A 20,756-nucleotide genomic window follows, 5' to 3' on the forward strand; every position below is an offset into this window, starting at 1 on the left:
GCCTATCACTTGTGAATGATATATTATCACTTGTGAATGACTAATGCAAAAAGCACAGTTTTTTTCCCCCAACTTTTTCAAATCATAGTCCCACACCATATGTAACCTAGCCCATAGGCCTATATATTTTGATAGGGTTTGTATCACAACTAAAGTGGCCAAATAACTTCTTAAAATGAAGCACATTAAACAGCTTTACAACGGGTGTACAGACTAACTGTTATGCTGATGAAGGAGGACCCAAAAGCGACGTAATAGAAACAGAGTCTTTATTCCAGTTTTAAACAAACAATGATTCTCCTGGATATTATCAAAGGTAAATCCAAAACAGGAAACTGAAAACCTCTCGTCAGTAGAGAGGAACGACTGGAGACGCGACCACAGACTGCAGGTCGCTACAGGAAGGCACAGACCGTAGCTGACATTGTCAGATGCTGCGTGTGAGCAGGTGTCTAACCTGTTTGGGCTGCACGCTGAATATTGAAAAAACTGGAAAATGTGTGCACATTTTCAAACGGCCTCCTAAGAAACTTTTTATTTTCCAATATGCATATATTTACTACTGTTGGATAGATAACAGTCTGTAGTTTCTAAAAAGGTTTGAATTGTTTCTCTAAGTCGAACAGAAATATTTTTACAGCCATTTTCCCAGCCGAATTGAGTTTCCCAAAATGCGATGTGTCTCTTTAAGACCTTCTCTATAAAAGGCCATTTGACTTGGGACCATATTAACACGTCAGAGGCGTTCGTCAGACTGTAATGCGGAAGTGAGAATTGAAAGGAGTCGAATATCTCGTCCCTGGACTGAATAACAGAACTTCTTGTGAGACCTGCGCAGTTAAAATAAAAATCCGGGCGCGAAGGATAATTTGATCTCGGCTTCTGGAACAAGGTAGATAACGTTGAATATGATGCCTGACTACGATATTATTTGCTACATGTCACAAAATCATCCTAAAGTAGGTTTTTTCAATATACTTTAATTATATTATTGCAATTTATTCTGGACTTTAGATGTGAAACGACGGAAGAATTTTTTGAAGAAACGCTTTCTGGCGCAGCAATGCTACCGTGCTAGCTAACCAAAGAGGGAAATCATTCGTTCTGGAACCCAACTAAAGACTCTACTGGACATTGGACCCCGTTACAACATTCTGATGGAGTACCAAGAAAGATAAGACCCAATTTGGGATGCTTTTTCATATATATGTCGAACTGTTGAATGCTAACTCTGCTAACTATGCTAGGCTAGCGCTTGACTAGAATCAATGCTGCCTTATGCTAGCTTATGATGTTAGCTAATATAACGATATATTGTGTTTTCGCTGTAAAACACTTCAAAAATCGGAAATGTTGTCTGTATTCACAAGATATCTGTCTTTCATTAGTTATCCACCATATGTTTTTCTGAAATGTTTTATGAGGTGTAATTAGTAGCCGACGTTGGTGTATGTATTTTCTCTGGCTACTCCCGGCTGGATTCAGACTGTAGCTATGTATTAGCATTTTTGGGTAGCATCAATGTAAAACAGATTTATAGCTAAAATATGCACTTTTTATGAACAAAACATAGATTTATTGTGTAACATGTTATATGACTGTCATCTGAGGTCGTTTTTTCTGGGCTCTTTAGGTTGGTTTTAGTTTATTTCGGTTGGTTGTGCATGCTACTTCAATCATAATTCATACTTCATAATCATAATTCATACGTGTCTGTCCACTTTTGTATTTGGTGGTGAGCTAACATAAATATATGTGGTGTTTTCTCTGTAAAACATTTAAAAAATCGGACATGTTGGCTGGATTGACAAGATGTTTATCTTTCAAATGCTGTATTGGACTTGTTAATGTGTAAAAGTTAAATATTTTTAAAAAATAGATTTTGAATTTCGCGCTCTGCAGGGGTGTCATTTTCGGTCCGAGGTCGGGCTTGCACCCCAAACAGGCTAAGGCAAAAACACGACAGGGCGGAACAAGGACACAGAGCAGCAAACCTCAAACAAGAATCCGACAAAGACAGAAGCGGAAAACAGAGGGAGAAATAGGGACTCTAATCAGAGGGCAAGATAGGGGACAGGTGTGAAAGACTAAATGAGGTCGTTAGGAGAATGAGAAACAGCTGGGAGCAAGAACGGAACGAGAGGGAAAGAGGGAGGAGGAGAGAGAGGAATAGAAAGAGGGAAAGAACCTAATAAGACCAGCAGAGGGAAGCACAGGGACAAGACAAGATGATCAAAGACAAAACATGACAGTACCCCCCCACTCACCAAGCGCCTCCTGGCGCACTCGAGGAGGAACCCTGGCGGCAACGAAGGAAATCATCAATCAACGAACGGTCCAGCACATCCCGAGATGGAACCCAACTCCTCTCCTCAGGACCGGAACCCGCCCAATCCACTAAGTACTGGTGACCACGTCCCCGAGAACGCATGTCCATGATCCTCCGTTCCTTGTAAATAGGTGCGCCCTCGACAAGGACGGGAGGGGGGGAGGGAAGACGAACGGGGGCGCGAAGAAAAGGCTTGACACAAGAGACATGGAAGACAGGGTGGACGCGACGAAGATGTCGCGGAAGAAGCAGTCGCACAGCGACAGGATTAACGACCTGAGAGACACGGAACGGACCAATGAACCGCGGCGTCAACTTGCGAGAAGCTGTCGTAAGGGAAAGGTTACGAGTGGAAAGCCACACTCTCTGACCGCGACAATACCTAGGACTCTTAATCCTACGTTTATTGGCGGATCTCACAGTCCTCCCCGCAGACGAAGGCAGACCGGTAATAAAGTCTAAGGCGATGTGAGACCATGAACGAGAAGGAATGGGAAGCGGTCTGAGACGACCGGCAGGAGGAGAGTTACCTGACTTAGTCTGCGCGCAGTCCGAACAAGCAGCCACGAAACGGCGCGTGTCCCGCTCCTGAGTAGGCCACCAAAACCGCTGGCGAATAGAAGCAAGCGTACCCCGAACGCCGGGGTGGCCAGCTAACTTGGCAGAATGAGTCCACTGAAGAACAGCCAGACGAGTAGAGACAGGAACGAACAGAAGGTTACTAGGACAAGCGCGTGGCGACGCAGTGTGAGTGAGTGCTTGCTTTACCTGTCTCTCAATTCCCCAGACAGTCAACCCGACAACACGCCCTTCAGGGAGAATCCCCTCGGGTTCGGTAGAAACCACAGGAGAACTAAAGAGACGGGATAAAGCATCAGGCTTGGTGTTCTTATTTCCCGGACGATAGGAAATCTCGAACTCGAAACGAGCGAAAAACAATGCCCAACGAGCTTGACGTGCATTAAGTCGTTTGGCAGAACGGATGTACTCAAGGTTCTTATGGTCAGTCCAAACGACAAAAGGAACGGTCGCCCCCTCCAACCACTGTCGCCATTCGCCTAAGGCTAAGCGGATGGCGAGCAGTTCGCGGTTACCCATATCATAGTTGCGTTCCGATGGCGACAAGCGATGAGAAAAGTAAGCGCAAGGATGGACCTTATCGTCAGACTGGAAGCGCTGGGACAGAATGGCTCCCACGCCCACCTCTGAAGCGTCAACCTCGACAATGAATTGTTTAGTGACGTCAGGAGTAACAAGGATAGGGGCGGATGTAAAACGCTTCTTGAGGAGATCAAAAGCTCCCTGGGCGGAACCGGACCACTTAAAGCAAGACTTGACAGAAGTCAGAGCTGTGAGAGGGGCAGCCACTTGACCGAAATTACGAATGAAACGCCGATAGAAATTAGCGAAACCGAGAAAGCGCTGTAACTCGACACGTGACTTAGGAACGGGCCAATCGCTGACAGCCTGGACCTTAGCGGGATCCATCTGAATGCCTTCAGCAGACAGATAATCCTCGAGAGCCTTACGTTCGGGAGCCGACAGAGAGAATAGTCTACCCCGAGGGGGAGTGGTCCCCGGAAGGAGATCAATGCAACAATCATACGACCGGTGAGGAGGAAGAGAGTTGGCTCTGGACCGACTGAAGACCGTGCGTAGATCATGATATTCCTCCGGTACTCCTGTCACATCACCAGGTTCCTCCTGAGTAGAGGGGACAGAAGAAACAGGAGGGATAGCAGACATTAAACACTTCACATGACAAGAAACGTTCCAGGATAGGATAGAATTACTAGACCAATTAATAGAAGGATTATGACATACTAACCAGGGATGACCCAAAACAACAGTTGTAACAGGTGAACGAAAAATCAAAAAAGAAATGGTCTCACTGTGGTTACCAGATACTGTGAGGGTTAAAGGTAGTGTCTCACATCTGATACTGGGGAGAGGACTACCATCTAAGGCGAACATGGGTGTGATCCTCCCTAACTCTCTGAGAGGAATGTCATGTTTCCGAGCCCATGCTTCGTCCATAAAACAACCCTCAGCCCCAGAGTCTATCAAGGCACTGCAGGAAGCAGCCGACCCGGTCCAGCGTAGATGGACCGACAAGGTAGTACAGGATCTTGATGGAGAGACCTGAGTAGTAGCGCTCACCAGTAGCCCTCCGCTTACTGATGAGCTCTGGCCTTTAACTGGACATGACATGACAAAATGTCCAGCAGCACCGCAATAGAAGCAAAGGCGGTTGGTGATTCTCCGTTCCCTCTCCTTAGTCGAGATGTGAATACCTCCCAGCTGCATGGGTTCAGTCTCTGAGCCGATGAGAGAAGATGGTTGAGATGCGGAGAAGGGAAACCCCGTTAACGCGAGCTCTCTTCCACGAGCTCGGTGACGAAGATCTACCCGTCGTTCTATGCGGATGGCGAGTGCAATCAAAGAGTCCACGCTGGAAGGAACCTCCCGGGAGAGGATCTCATCCTTAACCTCAGCGTGGAGTCCCTCCAGAAAACGAGCGAGCAACGCCGGCTCGTTCCAGTCACTGGATGCAGCAAGAGTACGAAACTCTATAGAGTAATCCGTTATGGATCGATCACCTTGACATAGGGAAGCCAGACCCCTGGAAGCCTCCTTCCCAAAAACTGAACGATCAAAGACCCGTATCATCTCCTCCTTAAAGTTCTGATAAACGTTAGAACACTCAGCCCTTGCCTCCCAGATAGCTGTGCCCCACTCCCGAGCCCGACCAGTAAGGAGTGATATGACGTAAGCGATCCGAGCTCTCTCTCCAGAGTATGTGTTGGGCTGGAGAGAGAACACAAAATCACACTGGGTGAGAAAGGAGCGACACTCAGTGGGCTGCCCAGAGTAACATGGTGGATTATTAACCCTAGGTTCCGGAGACTCGGAAGACCAGGAAGTAGCTGGTGGTACGAGACGAAGACTCTGAAACTGTCCTGAGAGATCGGAGACCTGAGCGGCCAGGGTCTCAACGGCATGACGAGCAGCAGACAATTCCTGCTCGTGTCTGCCGAGCATTGCCCCCTGGATCTTGACGGCAGTGTTGAGAGAATCCGTAGTCGCTGGGTCCATTCTTGGTCGGATTCTTCTGTTATGCTGATGGAGGACCCAAAAGCGACGTAATAGAAACAGAGTCTTTATTCCAGTTTTAAACAAACAATGATTCTCCTGGATATTATCAAAGGTAAATCCAAAACAGGAAACTGAAAACCTCTCGTCAGTAGAGAGGAACGACTGGAGACGCGACCACAGACTGCAGGTCGCTACAGGAAGGCACAGACCGTAGCTGACATAGACACCTGCTCACATGCAGCATCTGACAAAGGCAAAAACACGACAGGGCGGAACAAGGACACAGAGCAGCAAACCTCAAACAAGAATCCGACAAAGACAGAAGCGGAAAACAGAGGGAGAAATAGGGACTCTAATCAGAGGGCAAAATAGGGGACAGGTGTGAAAGACTAAATGAGGTCGTTAGGAGAATGAGAAACAGCTGGGAGCAAGAACGGAACGAGAGAGAGAGAGAGCGGGAGAGGGAAAGAGGGAGGAGGAGAGAGAGGAATAGAAAGAGGGAAAGAACCTAATAAGACCAGCAGAGGGAAGCACAGGGACAAGACAAGATGATCAAAGACAAAACATGACACTAACTGGCATACATTCGCAGCACGTGAGTTTCAAGTTTGGGGAAGATCATTTTTACCATAAAAAACGCACCTTTATAATAAAAGCATTACATGCATAATCACATTAATTTGTGGTCACTTTTGAGAATAGCCCACAGCCATATGGCATAACCAGATCAGGGCCAAACATAAGGATAATAATGCACAGTATGCTATTCTGTTCTTCTGAAATAGACATTTTCTTCATATCATGTTTCTTTAGACCTGTCTAAAATAAAAATGTAGATTTATTGTGATGGTGTAGGCTATATTACATGGTGTCACGCCCTGACCTTAGAGATCCTTGTCTCTATTTTGGTTGGTCAGGGCGTGAGTTGGAGTGGGCATTCTATGTTTTGTTCTATGTTGTCTATTTCTATGTGTTTGGCCGGGTGTGGTTCTCAATCAGAAACAGCTGTCTATCGTTGTCTCTGATTGAGAACCATACTTAGGTATCCTTTTCCCACCTGTGTTTGTGGGTAGTTGTTTTCTGTCTTTGTGTCTGCACCAGACAGAACTGTTTCGTGTTGGTCTATTTTTTTTATTTTGTCTTAGTGTTCTGAGTTGAATAAATATCATGAACACGTAGCACGCTGCACCTTGGTCCACTCCTTCTTCATCAGACGATCGTTACACATGGATTTATTATAATTTCCATAAGTTCCAAAGGTCTGCATCGGTGGCTCGTAGGCCGTGCGTGGAAGACAGGAGATGCTAAATGTGTTTATGTTCATTTAAAAAACTCAATTACCATGAGACCGGCAGTTATTTGCTTGACAATCACTAACTGACAAAATGTCATGACTTCCACAGCCCTAGTGATGACCATGTCATAACATTTCATTACATTTTTCTATGTTCCCATGCTGGAGGTTGTCTCCCTGTTGCAACTTGTACTAAACCAGATAGATGTTTTATTGTCTTTGCTCTCTTTTTTGTTCACCTGGAATTTCCCTTTACAGATACAGTCACGTGTTATGCAGATTTCTATAACACTTTAATACTCGTTTCACATATCACATACCATTTAGTTGTCATTTAAATCAAGAAGAACATCTAAAACAACCTGTCCAGTTTATCGCGCTAAAACATTAGCCTTGTACATACTGTATCATTTCTAGAGGTATTGCAACAAATACTACATTACCCACCATCCTCTTGGTAGAACTCAAAGAGCTGACAGACAGTGTAAGGAAGAGACTGGAGGAGGAGACAGTGTAAGAAGAAGACTGTTGTACATGTCTAGGGCACCCTGGAGCGTGATGAGGGTGGATCCATACTAGAGAGAGAGACGTACACATCAGGTCACATAGAATTAATTGGTGTCGTATTAAATTGCATCATCACATCGCATAACCATTGTGTTTGTATGTACGGTCACGCGTGTGTGTGCTTGTGAATGTGTAAATATGAATACGGAGACATGCTAGTAGATGTCTGATTGCATAATATGAAGTGTGTGCATTTTGTGCGTACGTGCGTGTGTGCCATTGGCGTTCACAAACCGTTGAATACATGATGAACTTGCACCTGCTCCATTGCCTTGGAGAAATTCCTCCGGATGGCTTTCAACAGAACCCCTAAACATTAAACAAACATTGGATCAACATTATAAAAAACAATCACGGTGACATACAAGCAAACAGTTGGTATAATCCAACCTTCTATTACCATAACATTCAGACCAACTCACAAGGCCCAGCATATTCCACTACTCAAATTCTCAGCCCACAGCCACAACCTTAAAGCAACATTACCTCAACTCTTTTACAGCCCATAGCACCTCTGGCAACGTTTGAACTCTAACCTCTCACCTCCCGAGGGCCTTGTCCTTTCTCTTGTGTGTGACAACACTGAGCACGACCTCAAATGAGGCTACCTCCTGTATGGTGTTGAGTACTTCCTGTGTGGCCCAGCCCGGAGTGGTCAGGTTGTGATTCCTCTAACGGGTACAATGACAACCATTAGCATCATTCTGTTTGAAGCGTAATCTTCCATAACACGAGTCACGACCAAGCCTATACCCATGTAATTACTGTGGCTGCGTCACAAGTGGCACCATATTCCCTTTGTGTTACGCATATTTTGCCCGCGGCCCATTGGACTCATGGTCAAATGTAGTATACTATATAAAAGGTAATAGGGAGCTATTTGGAATGGATCATGTATTTTATGGTTTGTATAAGTCTTTCCATTTATAGCCATCTCTAAAAATAAGAGATGTTGGAAGTACACATTGCACTATTGCGAACGCGTATTACTGCAAATATGGCCAAGTCTACCTCTTACATAATCTTACATAATGAATATTTCTCAATTCAATGTGCTATTGAAGTATTAAGCCCAAAGGCCCAGATGATCACATGGCAGTGTTTCACCTAGACTGCCTATTCCCAGATGGGGAACACAGGTCCAAAAAGCAATATCCAGACTTTCAGGCACCAACGTTGTCAATAGAAACCAATAAAATACAAAATATTTTAGACACTAGCTAGGCAGGAGGGATCCCCATTCGGACACCAGTGTTACGAAGTTACACAGACAGCGTGCAGGAAACGTGAGTTTGCTGGGTGTTAACCAAGTATATGTATGTAATGTATGTACGCGTCTCAAATGACACCCTATTCTCTATTTAGTGCACTACTTTTGACCAGAGCCCTATGGACCCTCCATAAAAGTAATGCACTACAAAGTGCTAGGGTGCCATTTGGGACCCTATTCTCTGGTCACCTTGCGCCCCACCCTCAGAAGGGGACATGCAACTAGTCCCACGGGGGAAACACTACATACATGTGGCATGGTGTTGATATCAGAGTCAGAGTGTGTATGTAGTGAGCTACATATGGTAGTCCAGTACCTGACAGGAAAGTGTTGTAGACCCTCCAGATGGAATTCCTGCCCAGCAGCTTAGACACAGGGTACCCAGTGTGGTTGGAAAGTTCCTGCATAAATCGATGTGGGATCATAACTACATTCATTACATGATATTGATCTTATAAGATTTTTTAAATTTTTTTATCCAGTCAGTCAAATGTATTACTGTGACTGACGGATTCTTAAAAGCAATCAATATATTCTGTCACATTAGCTTTTTGCCTCCATAAACAGTTGATTATTAAAACCATATGTCTTGTCAAATAAGTGCACTGTACCAAGTTGTTTTTTACCCAGTGCTTAGTCAAGAGCAAAAATTACTCAGTGGAAGGATCTCATTGTTCTTCCCTTCATCTACACTGATGCAAAATACTTGACCGTTCTGTGTGTGCTAATTCTATGCTTCCAGTCCTGGAGTTTTGCTTTTGCTCTTTTTACTTTCAGTTTTGTACACCAGCTTAAAAACAGCTGACAATGCAATATTTTTGGTTATTGAAAACATATTTCACAGCCGTTTAGATTGTACAAAGATTCTCTATATACTATATATTGCCTGACGTCACGTAAACTGAAATCAGGCGAACATGATCGAATTTTAGCAATCAGGTAATGGCGGAGCGATTTCGACATATTACACCTTTAAACCCTATTAGGCCTTCAGCTGCTCAATTCCTTCAGATCACATTGAATGACACAAGGAGAGGAAACCACTTTTGAATATGGAGATGTACCAAGGGTGACACAATTTTTCAGTTACTCCATGTTCCCACCGGAGGGTAGTAAAACGTACCAACGGACGCCTCCATAAATTGCCAGATTACTCCTTAATAGGAATCATGATGGGACTCAGTTTAATTAAAACCTTTTCATTTTAATTCCATCCTGTGGTTAATTAACAGCTCTGAGAAGGTGAGAGAAATTGCGTTGAGCAGCTTTTTGGAAGACGACAGAGAAAATTGACTGAGAACTTGATGTCGCACCAAAATAACTAAAAAGGCCTTTGTGACAATCAGACAATTAATTCAGTCTTTGGATAACAAACACATGTAGCAAGTGAGTCAAAAATGTATTTATGGGACAAGATGAATAGGGAGAGACAGGGTTGGGAGGAAAAGGGTTTCATGGCATATTGCTCAAAGCATATCTATCACATGATATGACTTGAAATGACACGACGGAACAACAAAAACAAACATAAAAAAACAATGACATAAACAACAACAAGTTGTCAACAAACTCATAAAAGTTATTGAGGTGTGCTTGGTATATCTTGGAGTTTTCCATGTTGGGACTATTCTATTTGATTCAATTGGATCGGGCAACACAATCACGCTCAAGCAGTATTTGACATTTTTTTGACATACTGCTATGAATTTGACCCAAGTCTGAACATGCTATGTCATGTCTACTGTGAAGCAGCTTGTCAAATCCAAGACAAAAACACAAGTTTGAATCCGATGTCAAATGTGTCGGGTAAAATTCATGTAAACTCAGTTTACAGCTTTGCTTTATTAGCAGTCCTTTGTTTTGTTTTTAATCGCCCATTTCCATCCCACTGCCAAATGGCCTATTGGTAAGGGAAATGGATGTGAAAGATCCATGCTCACAGTCACATCTCAAATGGGCGTAATGATATTGAGTCTCACAGCAAGCGCCACAGAAAACCAATAGAACTAGTATTTTCTTTCAAATATGTTTGATTGATCCTACCTGGAGTGCCAGGTCAGATGGGCTGGGTTTGCACTTTTGGGACTCTTTTCATTGGTTACAATGCAACCAGGCTAGTTCAAACACATGTGACTGAGTAGACATGTTTTTTATGCCAGCTGCCTGCCGCCTACCTACCTTATCCTTGGCTCTGGTGACAGTTCAACTGGAATGGGCTGCCATGGTAACTAGAGCATGATGGGAGGGGGTGTCTTTTGGGGGGAACAGCTCAGCCAGGTTAGCCTGGGCACTCATCAGGGTGCAGTAGTAGTCTGTGCTCCGCATGTACACCTGTGTGTAGGGGATGAAGTGAGGCTTGATTACGTCCCACTGTCCATACTAGCATACCACAGAGAATGCATGTCCAAAAAATGTATTCACTGTAAGTGGTATGCCAGTGTGCATAATGGAAGCAAAGCTTCCTCTATTAAGAATTCATATGTTCTACTTAAAAGCCAGTATAGGAATATGCTAACAACATAGGCTTAACAAGTATCAAACTGTTTGAAGTATTTTAACAGTTGAATAGGGCAAACAATTAAATGTAAGGTTATACTGTGGTATATGCCTGAAAACATGTGATGATATCAATAGAGAAAGATATTATATTTTAGGTAAAGGGGAAAGAAAGAGAGTGGATAAAGAGAGAGAATAGAGAGAGAGAGAGATGTCTCTCGTGACATCTGTATTTGCTTTTCCCTTTTCTATGTGAAGTGATAGGACACTATAAATCACTTTGACAACATTGGCTTTTCCCGTGATGCCGATAAAGCTGGTTAGAATTCGAATGTAACATGACAGGGGAGAGGAAAGGTGCAGCGTGAACTGAAACTTGAGCGCGACAAACACATTATTAGCGACAGCGAATTCCGAAAGTTGTTATTTTGGTGATAATTGCATGTTACTTAATGGATAACGGGATGGATGGAAAGAGATGGGGAAGAGAGAGAGAGGGGGAGAGAGAGGGAGACAGGGACGAGCGAGAGAGAGAGAAAGAGATCAAGGGAAATAATGGAGTAAAGAGAGTGGGGGAGAGAGAAAGCAACAAGAAGAGGGAAATCAGATCTTTGTTGTAATGCCAATATGATGCACACAGAGCCAAACAACAAGTATGCAGTCTAATGCACAGTGGGCCCTCCAGAGGCGGCGCTCCTTGTGGCCGGGGACTTTAATGCAGGGAAACTTAAATCCATTTTACCTAATTTCTACCAGCATGTTACATGTGCAAACAGAGGGGAAAAACACTCTAGACCACCTTTACTACACACACAGAGACGCATACAAAGCTCTCCCTCGCCCTCCATTTGGCAAATCAGACCATAATTCTAACCTCCTGATTCCTGCTTATAAGCAAAAACTAAAGCAGGAAGCACCACTGACTTGGTTAATAAAAAAGTGGTCAGATGAAGCAGATGCTAAGCTACAGGACGGTATTGCTAGCACAGACTGGAATATGTTTTGGGATTCTTCCGATGGCATTGAGGAATACACTACCCCAGTCATCGGCTTCATCAATAAGTGCATCGATGATGTCGTCCCCACAGTAACCATACGTACATACCCCAACCAGAAGCCATGGATTACAGGCAACAACTCAGCTAAAGGGTAGAGCTGCTGCCTTCAAGGAGTGGGACTCTAACCAGGAAGAATATAACAAATCCCGCTATGACCTCCAACGAACAATCATACAGGCAAAGCGTCAATACTGGACTAAGATCGAATCATACTACACCAGCTCCGACGCTTGTCCAATGTGGCAGGGCTTGCAAACTACTGCAGACCTAAAAGTGAAGCACAGCCACGAGCTGCCCAGTGACACGAGCATAGCAGACGAGCTAAATTACTTCCATGCTCTCTTCGAGGCAAGCAACACTGAGGCATGCAACGGAGCATCAGCTGTTCCGGAAGACTGTGTGATCACGCTATCTGTGGCCGATGTGACTCAGACCTTGAAACAGGTCAACATTCACAAGGCAATAGGGCCAGACGGCTTACCAGGACGTGTACTCTGAGCATGCGCTGACCAACTGGCAAGTGTCTTCACTGACATTTTCAACCTTTCCCTGTCTGAGTCTGTAATAGCAACATGTTTCAAGCAGACCAGCATAGTCCCTGTGCCCAAGAACACTAAGGTAACCTGCCTAAATTACTACCGACCCGAAAACACTCACGTCTGTAGTCATGAAGTGCTTTGAAAGGCTGGTCATGGCTCACATCAACACCATTATCCCAGAAACCCTAGACCCACTCCAATTTGCATACCGCCCCAACAGATCCACAGATGATGCAGTCTCTATTGCACTCCACACTGCCCTTTCACACCTGGACAAAGGGAACACCTATGTGAGAATGCTATTCATTGACTACAGCTCAGCGTTCAACACCATAGTGCCCTTAAAGCTCATCACTAAGCTAAAGACCCTTGGACAAAACACCTCCCTCTGCAACTGGATAGTGGACTTCCTGACGGGCCACCCCCAGGTGGTAAGGGTAGGCAATAACACATCCACCACGCTAATCTTCAACACGGGGGCGTGCTCAGTCACCTCCTGTACCCTCTGTTCACTTATGACTGCACGGCCAGGCACGACTCCAACACCATCATTAAGTTTGCCGAAGACACAAGTGGTAGGCCTGATCACCGACAACGACAAGACAGCCTATAAGGAGGAGGTCAGAGAACTGGCCATGTGGTGCCAGGACAACATCCTCTCTCTCAACGTGATCAAGACAAAGGAGATGATTGTGGACTACCGGAAAAGGAGGACCGAGCACGCCCCCATTCTCATTCTCAACCTATTCCCCCTCCGGAGACTGAAAAGATTTGGCATGGGTCCTCAGAACCTCAAAAGGTTCTACAGCCTCACCATCGAGAGCATCCTGACTGGTTACATCACTGCCTGGTATGGCAACTGCTCGACCTCTGACCGAAAATCACTACAGAGGGTAGTGCGTACGGCCCAGGACATCACTGGGGCCAAGCTTCCTGCCTGCTAAATTGTAATTATTCGATTTATTGCCTACCTCCTCATGCCTTTTGCACACATTGTATATAGATTCTCTTTTTTTCTACCATGTTATTGACTTGTTTATTGTTTACTCCATGTGTAACTCTGTGTTGTTGTCTGTTCACACCGCTATGCTTTATCTTGGCCAGGTCGCAGTTGCAAATGAGAACTTGTTCTCAACTAGCCTACCTGGTTAAATAAAGGTGAAATTAAAAAATTTAAAAAATCCAGGACCTCTATACCAGGCGGTGTCAGAGGAAGGCCCTAAAAATTGTCAAAGACTCCAGCCACCCTAGTCATAGACTGTTCTTTCTGCTTCCCCACGGCAAGCGGTACCGGAGCGCCAAGTCTAGATCCAAGAGGTTTCTAAACAGCTTCTACCCCCAAGCCATAAGACTCCTGAACATCTAATCAAATGGCTACCCAGACTATTTGCATTGCCCCCCTTTTTATGCTGCTGCTACTCTCTGTTAATTATCTATACATAGTCACTTTAATAACTACCTATATGTACATATTACCTCAATTTCCTTGACTAATCGGTGCCCCCGGCCATTGATTCTGTACCAGTGCACCCTGTATATAGCCTCGCTATTGTTATTTTACTGCTGCTCTTTAATTATTTGATACTTTTATTTATTTATTTTTGCATTTCTTTCTTAAACCTGCATTGTTGGTTAAGGGCTTGTAAGTAAGCATTCCACTGAAGCCACAGGGCTCTTCTCGCAGGCTCTATTTCCCTACTTGGTCGCATTGCAAACCGTAGGTCGGGATTTTTGACCTGGCTACATGTACATTGAACAACACAGCAGATTTTTTGGCATGTTTTGTTATTTCTTTATAACAAAAAAATCAACAATGAATTGGCTTTTTTCCCCCAATGTGGGTCAATAGGAAAGAATGTTGATTTTTTTCAATTTGTGGGAGTATTATTACATGAATACCGACTGGGACTATAGACACCAGCTGGAACGCGGTTTTAACCAATCAGCATCCAGGATTAGACCCATCCGTTGAATAACGAAGCATTAAAGTACAAGAGGCTGTGCTGTATCATGAATAGTCACAGGTCAATGGCGAGTCAACTGATTTACCTGTGACTGTATTCATGATACAGCACTGCCTAGTGTGCCTTACGGCTTTTATAAAACTGTTACCAACATATTAAAATAGCATTGAATTACATGTTTTCATTAAAACATTTTTGGTTATTTTTGCATAGTTGCTATGTGGTCAGTAGATGTCTGGTCAGAAGTTGTGTGGTTGTGGTCAGTAGTTGTGGTCAGTATTTGTGTTGTTGTAAGTGGTTGTGGTCAGTAGTTGTGTGCTTTGGGTCAGTAATTGTGGTCAGTAGTTGTGTGGTTGTGGTCAGTGGTTGTGTGGTTGTGGTCATAAGTTGTGGTCACTCTCTTCACCCTCATTTTTGCCTATGCTGCCAATGCGCTCCTCTGCGTCTGTGAGTATCCATAGCAACCACTCTGTTTGAGCTGCTCAATGATGAAACCAAGCGCTGTTAGCTGACTTTAGCTAGCTACTTTTGTAACTCTAAACTCTGATAAACAGCTGTAACTTTTTATTGGCAGGAGGTATTCCTAATCCGCTCTATCCAATCAGAGGGGTACAGCCCGTACTTCTCTTTAGAGACAGGCAAATTGGCGAGTTGAGTTATTTAGAGCACAGACCATGAGCCTGAGAAGGAAGACAAAGCTGGTGAACATTAGTAATCTTCTCTGTATCATTCCAGGTCGTCCAGACTGGAAAGCATTCAAAATCTTATAGCTAGCTGTTCAGTCTCAAACAGATTGACAAATCGTGAGATTTGTTGAGATATGAAGATGTTGACTCCTACCGAGGCTGCCACCCCCGTGTTTCACGGTTGGGATGGTGTTCTTCGGGCTTGCAAGCCCCCCCCCCCCCCCTTTTTTCCTCCAAATATAACGATGGTCATTAAGGCCAAACAGTTCAATTTTCTTTTCATCAGACCAGAGGACATTACCCCAAAAAGTACGATCTTTGTCCCCATGTGCAGCTGCTAACCGCAGTCTGGCTGGTTTGTATGGCGGTTTTGGAGCAGTGGCTATAGGACTCGTTTTACTGTGGATATAGATACTTTTGTACCTGTTTCCTCCAGCATCTTCACAAGGTCCTTTGCTGTTGTTCTGGGAATGATTTGCACTTTTCGCACCAAAGTACGTTCATCTCTAGGAGACAGAACGCGTCTCCTTCCTGAGTGCTATGACTGCTGCGTGGTCCCATGGTGTTTATACTTGCTTACTATTGTTCTGTACAGATGGGCATGGTACCTTCAGGCATTTGGAAATTGCTCCCAAGGATGAACCAGACTTGTGGAAGTCTACACTTTTTTTTTCTGAGGTCTTGGCTGATTTCTTATGATTTTCCCATAATGTCAAGCAAAGAGGCACTGAGTTTGATGGGAGGCCTTGAAATACATCCACAGGTAAATCAAATCAAATCAAATGTTATTTGTCACATACACATGGTTAGCAGATGTTATTGCGAGTGTAGCGAAATGCTTGTGCTTCTAGTTCCGACAATGCAGTAATAACCAACAAGTAATCTAACCTAACAATTCCACAACTACTACCTTATACACACAAGTGTAAAGGGATAAAGAATATGTACATAAAGATATATGAATGAGTGATGGTACAGAACGGCATAGGCAAGGTACACCTCCAATTGACTCAAATGATGTCAATTAGCCTATCAGAAGCTTCTAAAGCCATGACATAATTATCTGGAATTTTCCAAGCTGTATAAAGGCACAGTCAACTTAGTGTAGGTAAACTTCTGGCCCACTGGATTTGTGATTCTGTGAATTATAAGTGAAATAATCTGTCTGTAAACAATTGTTGGAAAAATGACTTGTGTCATGCACAAAGTAGATGTCCTAACCGACTTGCGTAAACTATAGTTTGTTAACAACAAATTTGCAGAGTGGTTGAAAAACGAGTTTTAATGACTCCAACCTAAGTGTATGTAAACTTCCGACTTCAACAGTACCTGTTTAGATAAATACAAGACAATTCAGACAGCAACATTAACATGATATTCTTATAGAGATATTCTTATGTGATGGCCAAAACAGCACAGCTTGGAATCAGCTTGTCCAATCAGCTTCCAGGATCCAAACATCCCGTTTTATAACAGACATTACAGGCGCTAAGTACCACACACGGACATTGTGTGGTCATATGGGGAAATCGATCGCCTTGACAGATTACACAAGTCATATGTCTTATGCAATTATCCAACAAAAGCCTCATTTTTACCTGGTGCAGTGGTGGAAAAAGTTCCCAATTGTCATACTTCAGTAAAAGCAAAACCTAGTAAAATACTACTTGAGTAAAAGTCTAAAAGTATTTGATTTTAAATATACTTACGTATCAAAAGTTAAAGTATAAACCATTTCAAATTCCTTATATTGAGCAAACCAGACGGCACCATTTTCTTGTTTTTTATTTATTGACGGATAGCCAGGGGCACGCTCCAGCACTCAGATATCATATAAAAACCAATAATGTGTGCTTAGTGAGTCTGCCAGATCAGAGGCATTAGGGATGACCAGGGATGTTCTCTTGATAAGTACGTGAATTTGACAATTTTCCTGTCATGCTTAGCGTTCAAAATGTAATGAGTTCTTTTGGGTGTCAGGGAAAATGTACGGAGTAAAAAGTACATCATTTTCTTTAGGAATGTAATGAAGTAAAAGTTGTAAAAATACAGTATAGATAGTAAAGTAAAGTAGAGATACCCAAAATCTTTACACCACTGGTTCCAACATTCATTATTTGTCCTAAACGTATACACATTCTGATTATGCACACAATGTAGCCGTTGCATCTACACATGGTATTAAAACCTGTCTCTTATCCATCCACAGTGTCCTCATTCTGACCAGATATCCTGGCCCCTCCAGAGGTGGTTGGGAAGATCTAATCACAATCAGAAAACAATGCGTCTTTGAATTTTCAACACGTGTCAAAAAATGTGGCCACAATCAGAATGTGGAAAAGATCAGGACAAAGGGCGTAGGTTAGAACCAAGTATAAACAGGCTACAATGGGGTTAATTTAAGCTTGATTAATTGGGTAAATACATGGCTCCTACATCAAGCAAAAAAATAAAATATGATTATGGGTTATCAACAACTCTCTCATTTACTTATTTCCCCCCTTAAGCATAAATCAAGTCGTAAATCTATCAGATTTCAAAACGAACCCAAAACAGTAAAGCAAAACTGAAAATAATTACGGCGACAATTCATTTCAGAATGTGGGATTCAGTCGATGAGAAACCAGAAAAAATGAAAAGGTACCCCAAAGTTCTCAGGGACACCCACATCTTCTCTGTCCTTTCTTTCACTTCTGCAACAGCGGGGTCGCCTTTTAGAGGTTAACTGAAAAGATTGATAAAGACAATGAAAACATGCGGCCAAATTCAGTCTACTTTCTCACACAGTATTATCAGAAACATTATCAGACCTCAGGATAAGACCCAGATGGAGACAGTTCGAAGTAACAAAATGTATTACAATAACAGGTGGCAGGAAAACGACAGGGCAGACAGAGGTCAGTAATCCAGAGCAGAGTCCGAAAGGTACAGAACGGCAGGCGGGCGGGCTCAGGGTCAGGGTAGGCAGAAGTCAGTAATCCAGGGCAGTGTCACAAGGTACAGAACAGCAGCCAGGGTCAGCAGGGCAGGCAAAATGGGTCAAAGGCGGGAAAACTAGAAAACAGGGACTAGAGAGAAAAACGCTGTACGGGAAAAACGGTGGTAGGCTCGACGAGACAAAACGAACTGGCAACAGACAAACAGAGAACACAGGTCTAAATACACAGGGGATACACAGGGGAAGATGGGGTTTTACCTGGAAGGGGGTGGAGACAAGCACAAAGACAGGTGAAACAGATCAGGGTGTGACAAACATGCTACTTGGCAATTCCAAATATAGCATACATGTAATGGCGATTCTAATTCCACAAGTTTAATAGTTGTTAATGAACTAATAAATAGTTAATCCGTTTTGAACCCTTATGTCATTAAATGATGACCTGTCATGTAACAAATTATAATATTTAGTGTAAATGTTCCTTTCCCTTCATGTTTATGTAATAGACTCAGACTGATTGCTTACAGCTGGTTTAAGAAATCTATGAGAAAATGGCCCATTGCAGTACGTCTCATCTGTGAAGCTATTCACAGATATGACCTGACATTTAGTGCATGTTGCACTAAAGGATGTACTGCTTTCATAACCCACCTACCAGACCCCCTCTCTTCCGCCTCTCTTCCCCTCTCCCGTGTGATGCCTACTCCCAATTCACACTGGCCGCTCAAAATCCCAATCACGGTCTCTTGTCAATCTCTCGCTCTCCCTTGACATACATGGACCAATAAATCAAATCGAATCAAATTGTATTGGTCACATACACATGGTCAGCAGATGTTAATGCGAGTGTAGCGAAATGCTTGTGCTTCTAGTTCCGACAATGCAGTAATATCTAACAGTAATCTAACAAATTCACAATGACTACCTTATACACACACAATGTACGGGGATGGAATGAGAATACGTACATATAAATATGTGGATGTGCAATGGCCGTGCGGCATAGGCTAGATGCAAGGTATAAAATACAGTATATTCATATGAGATGAGTAATGTAGGATATGTAAACATTATTAAAGTGCCATTATTTAAAGTGACTAGTGATACCTTTATTAAGTGGCCAGTGATTTGAGTCTGTATGTTGGCAGCAGCCTCTCTATGTTAGTGATGGCTGTTTAACAATCTGATGACCTTGAGATAGAAGCTGTTCTTCAGTCTCTCGGTCCCAGCTTTGATGCACCTGTACTGACCTACCTTCTGGATGGTGGCGGGGTGAACAGGCAGTGGCTCGGGTGGTTGTTGTCCTTGATGCTCTTTTTGGCCTTCCCGTGACATCGGGTGCTGCAGGTAGTTTGTCCCCGGTGATGCTTTGTGCAGACCGCACTACCCTCTGGAGAGCCTTGCGGTTGAGGGCAGTGCAGTTGCTGCGGTGCAGTTGCTCCCAAGAGGATTGTCTTCGATTATAGTCACAGCCATGTATACCCCCCCATGTAAACTAGAAACCATATATCCTCAGGCTACATTTTTTGTACCCCACCCCCCCCACCCAATCTACCTAGGCAGTTCTCTTTAGTTCAGTATTTGATCTGTAAACATGCATGTGCACCTAAGAAAGGATAGCTCCCTTTATGTAGCAGCCATACCGCGCAGTGAGAATCATTACTCGCGTAGCTAATTTGTCCAGCAGCTAGTGGGGCTAGCAAGCTAGCTAGGCTTGATACGGGTGTAAAAGCTCACTGGTAGCCTATCATTTCTCATCTGGTGCCTCACTTAGCCCCCACCACCACACACACACACACACACACACACACACACACACACACACACACACACACACACGCGTAGCTAATTTGTCCAGCAGCCAGTGGGTCTATCTAGTTAGCTGTCGATAGCATGAATCTGTAACAACAAATCTGTATAAACGGGGGCTAATACGACCATTACATTTCAAGCATGCTAACTAACTCACTTGCACAGCCATCATACATATCAAAAGCACATCACAGGAATCCCCCAATATCTAACAGGTACCGTAAACATATACCTTATACACCAGGAAATGTACATAGTGAACTCGTACACGTTGCAAATATGAAAAAAGATGACAGTATTTCAAAACGTGACTTACCTCTTGCATAGAATTATCAGACTGGGGAGAATTTACATTCACGGTCTCCCCCTAATAGAGTGCTGTGTTGAAGTCACCACGCCGCCATCTTGGCACTCCCCCACTAATGTAAAAAAAAATATTTTGCAAGAGATTAGAAATGCATTTATTAATGTCTACATTAGTTTTTGCCACATTTATTCTGTTACAGACACCTTATTGCATACGTTTACATTATATTATGTGAGCTAAACATAAAATCAAAATGAAAAAATATGTTTAAAAAAATCCTTAAAGTATAATTTTTTGAGATTAGTGATGTTACTGTCCCCACTACAACAAGAAAATACTTAAATACACGTAATTTTGCCCTTGACACATTTAATTGAAACACTATAGAATTCCTTTCATT

At 43.4% G+C, this 20,756-nt stretch overlaps 1 protein-coding gene across 5 annotated transcripts; it reads right to left on the bottom strand.

Moving 5' to 3' along the window:
* Positions 1–233: 233 nt before the first annotated feature.
* LOC129860379 (uncharacterized) lies at positions 234–20,459 on the bottom strand. Of its 5 annotated transcripts, none has more exons than XM_055930747.1 (4): positions 19,492–20,459; positions 17,944–18,024; positions 7,521–10,887; positions 234–7,294 (listed from the first exon to the last, which is right to left on the bottom strand). In XM_055930747.1, the coding sequence occupies exon 4, from the start codon at positions 5,423–5,425 to the stop codon at positions 2,264–2,266; it is 3,162 nt and encodes a 1,053-aa protein (XP_055786722.1). In that variant the 5' UTR covers positions 5,426–7,294; positions 7,521–10,887; positions 17,944–18,024; positions 19,492–20,459; the 3' UTR covers positions 234–2,263. The 5 variants fall into 5 exon arrangements, with proteins under 5 accessions (XP_055786722.1, XP_055786720.1, XP_055786721.1 ...); XM_055930745.1 differs by having other exon boundaries at positions 7,521–8,957; positions 10,735–10,887; positions 17,944–20,459; XM_055930746.1 differs by having other exon boundaries at positions 7,521–7,595; positions 8,873–10,887; positions 17,944–20,459.
* Positions 20,460–20,756: the final 297 nt, after the last annotated feature.

The sequence above is a fragment of the Salvelinus fontinalis genome, chromosome 8 (assembly GCF_029448725.1).
Source record: "Salvelinus fontinalis isolate EN_2023a chromosome 8, ASM2944872v1, whole genome shotgun sequence".
NCBI lineage: Eukaryota > Metazoa > Chordata > Actinopteri > Salmoniformes > Salmonidae > Salvelinus > Salvelinus fontinalis.

Excerpts from the sequence above, each read along its gene's own strand:
- LOC129860379 (XM_055930747.1), bottom strand. The coding sequence starts at position 5,425 with ATGGACCCAGCGACTACGGATTCTCTCAACACTGCCGTCAAGATCCAG.